We start from the raw sequence: 13,519 nt of genomic DNA, 5'->3' as shown, positions 1-13,519 counted from the left end.
CCAGTGTCTCCAATGTGCCGTTTTTTCACTGAACACAGATTGAGTGTCTTCTTGGATTGCTCTTGTACTTTCTGATTGTATTGTAATTCAGCTGTGGCTGTATGCATTTGGGAGTGTGCTTCCAGCTTGGAAAATGTTCATCTCACCATTACTAGGGAGTCACAGAACCACAGAATGGGGCAGGTTGGAAGGGAGCACAGTGGCTCATCTGGTCACTCCTCCCTGCTCAAGCAGGGTCAACCCTGCACAGGTCACAGGATTGTGTCCAGACACTTCTGGAATATCCCCAGTGAGGGAGACTCCACAACCTCTCTGGACAACTCATTCCTGATCTCACTCATTGCACAGTAAAGTTCTTCTTCATATTCAGGTAGAATCTCCTGTGCATCAGTCCGAAGGTTTTGTTCAGAAGTCCTGGTATTTTTCTAGCTGTCATCCTGAGAAACAAATCCAAGTTCCTTCTGTCCTGTACTCCAGTGCCAGCAATGACAAACCAGCAAAGCTGCTGCTTCACTTCCATCCCAAGCACTCCCGCCTGCCATCCTGTTACCCTGATAACCAGCCGATGGATACACAGCTTTACCTTTCTCGTGAGACAGAATAAGTATGTTTATTATACAGTCATAGAACAGTTTGGGTTGAAAAGGACCTCTAAGATCAGTTCCAACCCCCTGCCATGGGCAGGGACACCTTCCACTAGACCAGATTGCTCCAAGTTCCATGCAGCCTGGCCTTGGACACTTCCAGGGGTTAGGAATCCACAGTTTCTCTGGGCAATCTGTTCCTGTGTCTCACCACCCCCACAGAAAAGAATTCTTCCTAACAGCCAATCCAATCTTTCAGTTGGAAGCCATTCCCTCTTGTCCTGTCACTGCAGGCCCTTGTAAAAAGTCCCTCTCCATCTTTCCTGCTGGCTCTCTTCAGGTACTGGAATGCCACAATTAGATCACCTTGAACCACCTTGAAGCTTCTCTTCTCCAGGCTGAGCAATCCCAACTCTCTCAGCCTTTCCACGAAGGACAGTTGCTCAACCTTCTCTGATCATCATAACCAGTATATTAATTATAAGCAGTGTGTAAAACTACTTTTATCCTGCATTTATCAAAGTTTCCATGAGCTACTTTTATGGGCACACAGCTTGGGAAAATCACTGAAGCTCTAAGTTTTGTTAGAATAACTTCGATACCAGCTTCAATTAACAAAGCCTGAAAGAAGAGAGGTCTATTGGTGAAACTGGATACAAGGAGTGCACAATTTATGGACCACAAGGACATTCTGCAGAAAACAGACAAGAAAGAGACTAACAAAGACTCAGTATGTGTCCTGGAAAGTCCCTGCCTGGGAAAAAGATAATAAAAGGACTGAAGAATCTAGGCTAGAGAATCTAGACAAGAGAGGTGAGAAATCAATATTCAACAGAAGACAGAATACTAATGAATGAACGAGAATTCTATAATTTAAAACCAATCAATATTAATTTGTTTGCTAAAAATACATATATAAAAAAACATAAAAGTTCTGTATCTGCATCTGTGTAGAGGCCAGGATTTTGTCAGCCTCACCCACACACTCCCCTCCTGGCCAAGAATGAAGTAATGCCAGACTCGCTAACACTAAAAAGACAGCGTTAGAGGGTCTTATTTATCGCAATGATTTCAGAGGATTTGGTACCAACAGCACCACTCAATTTGGCGTCAAACTTGCCGAGGGGGCACTCCAACCGCTCACCCACGCAATTAATGAAGATACTAAATAACACTGGTTCCAGTACGGACTCTTGGGGCACAGCTCAAAATAAAAATGAAAAAATGCCTTGCAAAAACGTTGCAGTGAAAAACTTCCTTAACTCTTAATAATAAATCTCTCCCTCCCGGTGTTTATTATTAGCGATCCCTGAGGGGCCGGCGCGAGCTCCCCGCCCTCGCGCCGCGGCCGCCGCCCTCGCGCCCCGCCCCGCGCCGCCGCTGGCCAATAGGCGCCAAGCTCCGCACGCGCGTCCCGCCCCCGGCGCGCTCTGACCAATGGGGGCTAAGCGGGCTCGGCGCTCTCTCCCCCTCACCCCTCCCCGCCGTCTTGCCGCCTCCCGTCCCCCGCGGAGCGCTCCACCGTGGGCGAGGGCAGCTCCGCCGGGCTCTGCACTGAGCCCCGCGGCGCCCCGGACATAATTCTGTAGCTGCGATTCTCTTCGTGGCGCCTCCACACAGTCTTAGCGTAGCAGGAGCGGCCCCATGTATCAGCTGGCTTCACGCTCCTTTTCCCCTTTCCCTTCGCGCCGCTCTCCACCCCACCGAGAGGGTCAAAATGGACTCGGCCCGTGGGGCAGCCGCTAACGGCTCCCCGTGGGTCACGTGGGCGGCGCGTGCTTTATATGAGACCGAGGGGCGGAGGGCGAGGCGCTCATTCGCCTCGTGCGCGGAGCGGGGCCGGCGCGAGGCGGATTCGCGATGAGCTCCGGGCCGGGATCCCTCGGCCGCGGCGACAGCGTCACCCTGCGGGTCCGCGCCGTGGGGCTGTGTCCCGAGGCGCCCATCCTGCGGCTGTGGGGGCTGCTGGGTGAAAGTAATGCTGACTATGCCCTGTTGTACCGAGAGATGCAGGCGGTGGCCGGGCCGCGCCTGGCGGCCCGCCCAGAGCCCGGCGGGCCGGGGGCCAGCGGGACCAGGCTGGGCCCAGGAGAGCTGGCACTGGTGGAAGTGTTGGGTGTGTGGTACCGCTGCTTTGTGGTGAGTTATAGTGCCCAGGGATATCGTGTCTTCCTGCTGGACGAGGGGTACGTGGTGACCACCTCCGCCTATTACCTGGCACGGGGCTGCTCAGAGCTGTTCCAGCTGCCCCCCGAGGTGCTGGGCTGTGTCGTGGCCGATGTCGTGCCTTCCCACAGTAACGAGGGGACAGCAAGTGGGGATTCACCTGTATCCAAGTGGACCGAGGAGGCGATGGAGTTTCTCAGCTTCCTGCAAGGCAAGGAGGTGTCTGGTGTGGTGCAGGAGGTGCTAATGCCGCAGGTCGTCCTGCTTGAGCTGCCCCAGCTTGTGGCTCAGCTGCAGCAGCTGGGCCTGGCCAAACGTGTCTCTCCCAGCTGGTTCTGCCAGGTGCTCAGGCGCTGCCTGCCTTCTGGCGAGTTAAAGAAGCAACTCTGTCAGCAGCCTCCAGCATGTTCCCTTGGAGCCTTTGTGGTTCCACAGCTTGTCTGTGCGTTGTTCTCATACCAGCCTCTGTCACCTGCCTTGGATTACTACTACCCTCAGCTCCAGTTGGGTGTGACAGAGCCTGTCCTAGTGACCCATGTCTCTGACCCACACCAGATTTACTGCCAGTTGCAGTGCTTGTCACAGGAGATCTGTTGCCTTTCTGAGGCCATGTGCCATGCTTATGACCGGTGGGAGCAGGACTTATTGCCCAAAGTGGGCTCACCCTGTGCTGCCCGTGGGATGGATGGCCAGTGGTACCGTGCCATTCTGCTGGAGCTCATTGCTGGGGAGCAGGACCAATGTGCAGCTGTCGTGGTCTTTGTGGATTATGGCAAGAAGGAGACTGTGGCCACAGTGAACCTGCGCCATTTGCCTGCCGAGTGTTTTCGCATGCCTGTGGTCACTTATGTGTGTGCTCTCCAGGGGATTTCAGATGGGGGCTGCGGCTGGTCCCCATTGCAGGTTGATTTGCTGAAAGCGTTGGTGCTTGGCAGAGGAGTGAGCGCTCACATCAAAGCCTTTAACTCCTTTGAGCATCTCTATTATGTGACTCTCTATGGGGAAAATGGTGTTGATTTGAACCATCTTTTTGGGTCTCAGGCTTGCTGCCTGGCCAGCAGTCATGTGAGCCAAGCTGAGGATCATGAGCAGCTGGAAGTAGAGGAATCCTTAGCTGAAGAGTTGGGATTGCCACTAGAAGCACTTCCTGTTTTAGCACACAGAGATTTGGCTGCTGCTGCTGTAGCTGGTGTGCATCTGAAGACCTGGACATCGTACAGTGCACAGGTCTCCCACCTCCAAGACCCATCTGAGTTCTGGCTGCAGCTCCATGAGCATTACCAGCTTTTCAGGCAGCTGAGGCAGTGCATGTGGAATTTTTATTCCCATTCCACAAAGCTGGATGGTGCTGGGTGGGACCCACAGCTGGGATCCCTTTGTTGTGCCAGTGGGAACGAGGGTGTCTTTTATCGAGCAGTGGTCACCAGGGTACTGGACACTGGGGTGGAAATACACCTGGTGGACAGAGGCAGTACAGAAACCGTGGATCTGTGTGCTGTGAAGGAGCTGCTCCCTCAGTTTGGGGAGCTGCCTGCTTTAGCTCTGAAGTGTTGTTTGGCAGGTGTCTCCCCTCCAAGAGGCAGTTGGAGTGAAGCTGCTGTGTCAGCATTCAGGGAGATGGTACTGAACAAGGAACTAAAGGTTTGGTTTTTGAATGTGCAGGGTGACAAATACATGGTCGAAATTTTTGACCAGTCCCAGTTAGGAGAGAGAAGAGTAAGTAAACTCATGACCCAGGGAGGTTATGCTGAATACCAGGGGTATGAAATACCCAAGACTTCCCAGAAATCAGATAAGTCTGTGACACAGGCTTCTTCCCTAGTGTGTGCTGCAGAGGAAAGCCAAGTAAATGCAGAGAAGAGGCTGAGAAAAGAATGTGATCTAAAGATCAGTGATAGAATGCTTGATTCTCACATGGGTGTGATGGCCAGAGAGAGCCCTGTTGCAGCCATTTACAATTCTAAAAGTAGGGAATCTCTTCTTTCTCGAGACCATGAGGGTGAGGAAAATCTGCACACCTCTTTGAGGCAGAATTATGTGGAAATTAAGCCAGGCTCCTCTTGTGGAGGCCACTTAGAAGTGGGAAGTACAGTTAATGTTATTTTGTCATATATTGAGAATCCTAGTAGTTTTTGGTGTCAGTTAAGTAGAAATTACCAGGACCTTGAGATACTAATGGATGAAATTCAGGAGCATTGCAAGAATTCATCCCAGCCACATGTTTGGCCAAATCTTGTGTGTTTAGCCCAGTACTCAGAGGATAAAAAATGGTACAGGGCTTTAATAGTTAGTGAAGGAGTTTGTGCAGAAAAAGTAGAAGTCATATATGTTGACTATGGCAACAGAGACCAGGTGTGTCTAACGAAGCTCCGTGCACTTCATGAACGCTTCCTTAGGTTAGAGGCTCAGGCATTCAGATGTAGCCTTTACAACTTAATCCAACCCAATGGTCAGAATCCTTTTGTTTGGGATGAAGAAGCAATTCAGGCTTTTCGTCAGTTTGTTGTTGATTCATCATCTGACCTTGACCTGAAGTGTACAATCTTTGCCTTGGCTTCAATAAATAGGGACCTGTTTAACATTGTAGATTTAATCACACCTTTTCAGAGTGCTTGCCAGTTTCTCACTGAGAGAGGTGTAGCCAGACCTTTATTTCCTCAAAAGCATCTGGAATCTTTGGTCCAGCTTCACTCTTTCTATTATTCTAGTCACGGTATCAAAATTGGGAGTGAGGAAGATGTTTATATTACGCATGTTGAGAATCCATGGACATTTTACTGCCAGCTTGAGAGGTGTGCTGATACCTTGGCACAGCTGGCTGACAACATCAACTCCCTGAGTGAGAGGATGGCCAGGTCAGGAACCTTGGGGAAGTCTGGGACCTTGTGTCTGGCAAGGTACTCTGACAGTCAGTGGTATAGGGGAGTAATTATGGAACAACAACCTAAGGCTAAAGTCTTCTTTGTGGATTTTGGAAACATAGAGACAATAGAGACAGATGATCTGCTTATTTTACCCAGTGATGCTTCTGATATCTTGCTTGTGCCAATGCAGGCCATAAAATGTTCTGTGTCTGATGTATCATCTGTTTCCAAAGAAGCTGCAACATGGTTTAAGGAAGCTGTCCTGGAAAGGAGATTAAAAGCAGTAGTGGTAGCAAAGGACTCTGATAATACACTGCTGGTTGAGTTGTTTGATAGAAATACTCAGATTAATACAAAACTGAAAGAACTAAGCCTAAACAGTACAGGACTGTGTAATCATGTACACAGTGAGACTTTGTGCACTGGAAATACAGATGTGAATGAGAGGGGTGAGACTGCAGAGTCCCCTTTCAATGCAGGTAGACCTCTTGAAAGAAAAAAATGTCCATCTGAAGCCCAGCAAGAGCAAGGGAGCAAAAGACACTTCAAAGAAGTTGTAAACCTTTTCCAGCACTCTGTGAAGGGACATGTGGCAGCTGGATTACTAGAACCTGATGAGATGCTTAGCAGCAAGGACAATGCTGTTTTGTTGAATAAAGTAGGGGAGGAGACTGTGCTCTTTTCCCAGATGGATACACTGTCAGATACTAAATCTGATGCTGAAGGCAGGTGTATAATGCTTAGAAAAGCATCTGATCTACCACCACAGAAGATAGTGCCAGCTCTTAAAACCTTAGTGTATGTGTCTTATGTCAGTGACCCACAGGATTTTTATGTTCAACTAGGGAGTGATGAGGTTCAGCTTAACAACATTTTGGAGATTTTAAACAATGGGAAATCAGTGAAGGACCCTTGTGGACAGCTTTTCCAAGCAGGAGATTTAATCAGTGCTGTTTATTTGGAAGACAACCTTTGGTATCGAGCTGTAGTAAAAGAGAAGATTTCTGACAATTCAATAAGGGTACATTATATTGATTATGGTGACACTTCTGTGATTAGTGTTGATCAAGCACGCAGGCTCCCTCAGAACTTGTCATCTGTTCCAGCAATGAGCATTCACTGCTTTCTAGGTGGACTCAAATACAAAAAAAATGCTGGCTGGACAGAGAAAGCAGTGTTTTATTTCACCAAGAGAACAAGTGAAATCCTGCTGTCGTGTGAATTTGTAAAGAAGGTTGAGGATAAATGGGAAGTTATTCTCAGTGACCATCAAGGAATAATAACAGTGGATTTAGATGATAAAGATCTTGCAAGTAGAGAAAGACTTTTCTTAAGAAGAAAAATTGATAAAAGAGAGAACCGTGACATGATCACTGGCTGTGAGCCTTTGCCTCCTCAGGTACAAAATGAGATTTCCTGTGTAAGTGATTGCAAGTCATTTGTCTGGAAATTTCCAGAGGCAGGTCAGACTTTAAAAATTTATGTCACAGTGGTAAATAGTCCAGGATACTTCTGGTGTCACCGTGCTGACACAAAAGATGTGAGCTACATCGAGAAAAAAATAGAGGAAGCTGAAAAGCTTGGACTAAGCTCTCTGAATGATGGCAAGTCTTGTATTAAAAGTGGTGACGTTTGTTTAGCAAAATACAGTCAAGATGGGTGGTTCTACAGAGCTCAGATCAGCAGTGTGAATTATGACAGTGTAGTTGTTAGACATGTGGATTATGGAAGCGAGGAAAGCGTCAGCCTGGAGATGATCCGACAGATGCCGAGTGAACTGCTCAGAGTACCTGGGCAAGCATTTCCTTGCTGTCTGTCAGGTTTCAGTCTCCCAGATGGCTCATGGCTTAGTGAAGCAAATAAAAAGTTTTATGATATGACTGAAAACCTTGTATTAGAAGCTGAAGTAGTAGCAATTTGGGAAAATAAAGATTCTGAAGTCCCTCTGTGTGTTGTCAAGCTGGAAGCTTCTGGCAATAGTATTAATGAAGAGATGAAGCCTTTTTGGAAGGCTAATAAAGAAACTGGTGACAGTGCTTTCTCAAATCTTTGCAACCCCCTAAAGGAAAACAGAAGTTCAGACAGCAATTTGAGTCTCTGTCTCAACAAAGAAACTACTGCTGCTTGTGGATTAGCTCAGGAAGAAAGTGCTTTATTTTGTTCTGATCCTTTCCTGGGTGTAACTTCTGAGTGCTTAGAAACCGTGGAAGCAAATGTGTCAGTGGGAGCTGCCAGTGGGAAGGTTGATGGTGGATATGAAGCAGGAGAGTGTGAGAACAGTTATGATAAAGAGATACCTCTGTCTGAAGGTGACAGTGATAACAGTGTGCTACTGGAACCAATGAGAAACTGCAGCCCTCATATTGCAGGGAATGGAATGAAAGCTGAAGAACAAGACCTGTCTGAAATATTGTTTGGACAGGAGGCTGAGCTGAAAGCAGAAGTGACAGGCAGTGCTCCAGGAGCCAGCCTTTTCCTTGGAAAAGAGCAAGAACTACAGAGATTGCCAGTGCTCCAGGCACAGCCATCTGCAAGCAATGGAACAGAGAGATTAGGAGAACTGGATGCATTAGAAATGCACTTACCAAGTAATGATCTAAATGAGCTCCTACAGGAGCTAGAGGGAGTTAAGGAAAAGTCCTCCTATGGTGAAGGAACAAAGGAAGCACTGGAAGCAAAGTCTCTTGAAATGCAGGCAGCATCAGGCAATGAAACAAGAGAGCCAATGTTGGAGCAGGAATTGCTGGAGCTGCCAGATGTGAGAGAGGAGACAGGGCAGTTGACAGCTCTGAACTGTCTTGAAATTTTACCATTACTTAATGAGAAAGAAAATCTAGTGCCTCCAGTTAGTGACAGAGAGAAGTCAGTAGAGCTGATTCCATCTGATGTTCAGCCTTCTTTGGGAGAAAAGCCCAAGAAACTGCAAGCAAATTTGTCTGGAATTCATGAAGCAGAAGCTGTACTAGATGATTGGATTGAAGTAGACCCTCCTTCCCTAAGGCTGTCATCATCTCGAGGTAGAACTGAGAAGAAGCTGCACCAGAAGATGCATGACAAGCAGTCCATGCTAGGAGCCAACTTTCTGGAACTGGTGCTGCCCAGCGTTCAGCCTCCTGAGGAAGACAGGGAAGAGGACTTGTTAAGGCTCAAATGTGCTGTGCTACAGAGTTCTGCAAATAGTGGAAGTCAATTTTCATTTATTTCAAAAGACTCAGCAAATCCAGGGCCTGTTTTCACTGTGAAATCATGTGACTATAAAGTTGAGAAACATAAGGGGTGGCAGAAGAAGAGAGATGACTGTGTGGAAGAATGGATGGAACAAGACTTGAGTGACTCATTTAAAGAGAGTGGAAATATGTGTGTTCAGTCTTTAGGCTGTAGACCTGGGGAAGACAAAAAGCAAAATGAGAACCTGGCTGACTGCAATGCAGGTAAAGTATCTGATTTTAAAGAGTTAAATAATCAAAATGTTGTACCATTCAAAAATGACAATAGCTGTCTTGTAAAAAAGCCTAGCTTTTATTCCCTAATAAGATAATGTATTAGTGTTGATGCTTTGAGTTAAAGACAGCAGACTGAGTATAGTTTCTCATGGCTAATGTGACAGTCTCAGCAACTAGTCTTACTTGGGAAGATCAATGATTTTGAGTGGAAATACATTTCTGAACATGAAGCACATTTGCAAGACTGTTTGGGATGACAATTTTTTACCTTTCAAATATCAAGTAGTTTGGATGGGGTGGGGCAGCAGTGTTTGAGGTATCTGAGAGTTGATTTTTGAGGGTTTTTTTGAGGGGTGATTTTTGTGGGGTTTTGTGAGTTGGTTGTCTTTTTTTTTTCCTCCTTCATTGCTAAACTACCATTTCTTGTAGCACACCATGACTATCCTTGTAATCTGAAGGGCTTTGCTGTTGGTTCCAAATGTGTGGTGTGGACTTCTCTCAAATGGTGTGATGCTCGCATTTTGGAGATATCGGAGAAGGGTACCAAGGTGAGTGTGGTTTGAATACTCTTTCTGCATTCTTCAGATCTAATCTTTCTTTAGTCCTTCTCTAAACTCTAAATAAATATATTTTTAAATTTTGTTACAGAATTTAAGTATTTCAAAGGATGATTCTGAATTTACAGACTAAAGAGAAGCAGCGATATCTCAAATTGAGTTGATGATAAATGCCAACACTTGATGTTACTTTTGCATCTTACTCTGTTTTATTGACTGGGAATACTGAAGGATCTGGCTCCAGTTTGAGACACACATATGTGGTTTTGTCTGGCCTGAAAGTTAAGTGTTCTGCAGTGGAGCTGTGTTGCCATTAAATGCTCATGAAACTTGCCATTGTTTTACTGGTGTTTTGAGGAGTTAGTGCTAGAGCAGTAGGAAATTGGAAAGAAACTCAAACTATACGGCAAGTAATAACAAATCCTCAACTACTTCTGCTTCCATGAAATGTGTATTGCATTAGTGGCTGGTGGGAGTTAACTTTAACAGCAGAGAATAATGCAGTGAGCTGCCTTGTTCTGCTGCTGTTTGAGCTGGGGGACGAATGAGATGTCTTCCTTCAGTCCAGGGGGAGTGTGTATTGATGTACACACATGCACAAACTATACTTATATAAAATGACCTCTAGATTGTAACTTAAGATTGCAAATCCAAAAGATCGTTACATACAAGCATGCTTTTGGAAGATTGACTGTCTGAGATTGTGGAAGCCAGTTCTTATGCTGGTAGATCCCTTGGGTGTCTAAAACTAAGCTCAGGTGCATTCAGATGAGAGGCAGTGTCAGGGATCATGGAATGATATCCCTCTTCAGCAGCTTCCTTCTAGTTCTGATCTAGTAGTTGTTTTGCAGCCTCTTTCTCACTATGCTTGGGTTAGGAGTCCAGAAGAGCCTTGAACAACCTCAGTCCCTACATTCAGTTTTATTTTTATTTTATTATTTGTTTGTTCTTCTTTGCAAGATCCAGACTTCTCAACACCTTCTTAAAGTCCTCAACTGTGTTTTCCTACTGCTGTGTCTTGCTTGTTGAGTGTACCAGATCCCCTTTGCCTCTGTCTGTACAGGTCTTGAACCTCTGCAGTGGCAGTGAGGAGATTGTGCATCCTGAGAACGTCTGGAATGGAATTCCTGACGGGGCTCGCAGATCATCTGAGGTATGGCAGTGTGGTACTGGACTGGGCAGGACAGTACAGGTTTTTAGAAAGGCTGCTGACCAACTACTAAGTCATGAAAAATAGTTATATTATGGAGTAATTAGGAAGGAATAGTAAGGTTTTCACCAGTGTTCTTCATTAAGGACCTACCAGTGGTTGAAAAATTAATGTCTAGAACCCAAAGCTCTGGTCATGAGCCATGCTGCTGGTGATGATAACAGCATGAATTTCCAGTTTGTTCTTCACATGCAGCCTTTGTATCAAAATGAAAAGTGGGCAGACTAATGTAGTGAGTTATAAGGGGGGAAAACAATGGTAAATAGGAGTCCAGTAGTGCTGATGTAAGAAGTTAGTCTAGTATTCAAGAAGCACCTCAGTGGAAGTCTTGGCAATAGTGCCAGCTTCCTAACAGGATCTCTTTTTGTGTAGGCATTAACCCCTGCAACAGAAAATTTGCAGTCCTTACCAGAGGAGTCCTTACTTCAAGGTAAGTCTACTTTAAACCCCCCCCCACATGTTGTGTACTCTGTGTTTGAATGGTTTCTAATTTTCTAGGAAATGCTTTATTTTAGAAAATACAGTTTAAACACTAATTTGAGCTTATATAGTTGATACTGTTGGGATTTTCTTGATAGCATTAGTTTATGCACTGTTAGTTTAAGGGTGACTACATAGAATAAAATCTACTACTGTGTCTGGATTACAAACCAATTTAGTATTTATTTATTCATCTAATGGTTTGAGCCTCTTGGAACAGCTGGGTTGTTCACCCAAGTTATTGATTTTGGCAGGGTTTTGAGCATTGCAATCAGCATGCTGTTCTTGGTCATGTTTCTGAGGCAAGGTGAACAACTGCTAGGCAAACTCTATTAAGCATTCAGTTTAGCATTTGAGTGCCCCAGTCCTATAATCTATAAATCTAAATCCATAATAATACCATTTTAGATCATTTGTGAATAGTACATGTACATCTTTATTGTTACTTAAAATTTTTGAAGTGTTACTGTTAAACACCTCTTCAGCATACCAAATAAATAGTACAGGTTTTTTTGTTTATATGCCATTATGGAATTGTAGAGCAGTTCTGGTTGAAAGGGGCCTTTCCTGCTGGTGAAAGCAGGGCCAACTAGATCAGGTTCTTAAGGACCTTACTGCCAGTTCTGGAATCTGTCCAAGAATGGAGACTCCAAAACCTGTCTGGGCAATTTGTTTCTATGGTTGCCTAATAAAGACTAAATTGAGTTGAAGTGGAGATAGCATTTGTGCTTTCAGGTATTAATTGGTGATTTTATTTCAGTATAACCACTGCTTTATGGGTAACAAATAAGGAAGCCTACAACAGAAATCAGGCTGCCTGTTGAGCAAGAAAAAGGGTAGTTAAAGAATTTGATAAAATTTTAAAATGGTCAATCTATAAACTCTCCCTCAATTGCATCACTCAAATGCAGGATTATTCTTGACTTTGTGGATTTTTTTTTCTGTTCTTGGACCCTTTGCATGGAATTAATGTACTCAGCACCAGCACAGGAAAGGTGAGTCAGGGTCATGCACCTGCACATTACAGAGCTGGAACCTGGTGCACACACTGCCACTGCCTGGAAAGGCAGTTTGAATAAGAGGTACTCAGGGTGCAAAAAATTCCTGCAGTGGTTTATGCCAAGTCTACTGAGGGATGGAGTAACTTGAACTCATAACTTAAACCTGGGAGTGCTGCTGCTTCATCTTCTTGGGCACTTCTGCTGTTTCAGCTGTTTTGTCTTTATAGTTATATATAGTAACTATCTATATAGTTATCTATAATAACTATAGTCTTCTAACATGGTCCAGTATGTCAGTAGTATTTAGTCTGAAGCCCTGTAGAGTTGACTTTTGATCTTTATGCCATTACACACATTTATAGAAACATCTTGATGGGTCTAATCTGTGTTTTTTCCCTATAGAAAAGCAAACTGGCTGCAGCAGCAATTTAGCTGAAGATCCTCATGTTCTCCAGCAGTGTTGAAACCAAGTGGCACGTTAACCACACGAAACTGAACAAGTGCCTGTGTACAAAATGTTCCCATGAAAATGTGTTTGTGGGGACAAAAATACCAGCAGAGCATTGAGTAGTTTTTTTTTTTTTTCTACCCAACCAAGTACCTGTCTACTGAACTTCCGTTCAGTAAAGGAATAGTGTTGGCAGACTTATTTTCAGCTTGTTTTCTTACAGATGTTGTTGCTAGACTGTTATTGTTAGCTTGTTTCTTATAGGTGTAATTTCCTAAATAGGAATTTGCCTCTTGACTTGTATTTTTTGACTGGCATGCATTGACTTGAATGGAGTTCTTGGTGGGGTGGTTTTTCAACAAAAGTTTCTTGTGCATTTCTGTATATGCCATTGTGTTGTACAGCACTGCTTTCTGATGTTTGCTTTTGGAAAGGTTGCACTGTTAAGTGTTCTTTTTCTCAAAAAAAAAAAAAAAAAGTTGAGGGTATTTCTGGGGGGTAGGGGTGGGGAGGTTTTTTTTTCTCCATAGGGCAACATAGTTGTTTTGGGTTGAAGTCTTGCATTTGCTGCTGTTCTAAAGCAATGGAAGAAGCTGGAATAAAGCTTTGGGTAGTCTATACTGGTTTGTTTTGTGTTTTAATGACTTGTGTCTGTTCCTGTGCAGAAGCCCAAATGCTGTGTGAGGGCTGTTCTGCAGTCACTGGTTGTGTTTTGATCCTAACCAGCTCTCTAGAGCACTGTGAGCTATTGTGAACGTTTTGAAAC

At 44.9% G+C, this 13,519-nt stretch overlaps 1 protein-coding gene across 1 annotated transcript; it reads left to right on the top strand.

The window, feature by feature from the left end:
* Window positions 1-2,394: 2,394 nt before the first annotated feature.
* On the top strand, window positions 2,395-12,847 carry TDRD6 (tudor domain containing 6). Its single transcript, XM_021529757.3, has 5 exons — window positions 2,395-9,045; window positions 9,487-9,605; window positions 10,678-10,767; window positions 11,197-11,254; window positions 12,708-12,847. The coding sequence occupies exons 1-5, from the start codon at window positions 2,445-2,447 to the stop codon at window positions 12,767-12,769; spliced, it is 6,930 nt and encodes a 2,309-aa protein (XP_021385432.3). The 5' UTR covers window positions 2,395-2,444; the 3' UTR covers window positions 12,770-12,847.
* The last annotated feature ends 672 nt before the right edge of the window (window positions 12,848-13,519 follow it).

The sequence above is a fragment of the Lonchura striata genome, chromosome 3, assembly GCF_046129695.1.
Source record: "Lonchura striata isolate bLonStr1 chromosome 3, bLonStr1.mat, whole genome shotgun sequence".
NCBI lineage: Eukaryota > Metazoa > Chordata > Aves > Passeriformes > Estrildidae > Lonchura > Lonchura striata.
Note: the sequence above shows the minus strand (reverse complement) of the source record. Positions and strands in the feature narration are given on the sequence as shown.

Bases quoted from the DNA above. Each gene is read 5' to 3' on its own strand.
- TDRD6 (XM_021529757.3), top strand. From the start codon at position 2,445: ATGAGCTCCGGGCCGGGATCCCTCGGCCGCGGCGACAGCGTCACCCTG. The intron at 9,046-9,486 runs GTAAAGTATCTG...CATTTCTTGTAG, and splicing joins CCTGGCTGACTGCAATGCAG to CACACCATGACTATCCTTGT. The intron at 11,255-12,707 runs GTAAGTCTACTT...TTTTCCCTATAG, and splicing joins AGAGGAGTCCTTACTTCAAG to AAAAGCAAACTGGCTGCAGC.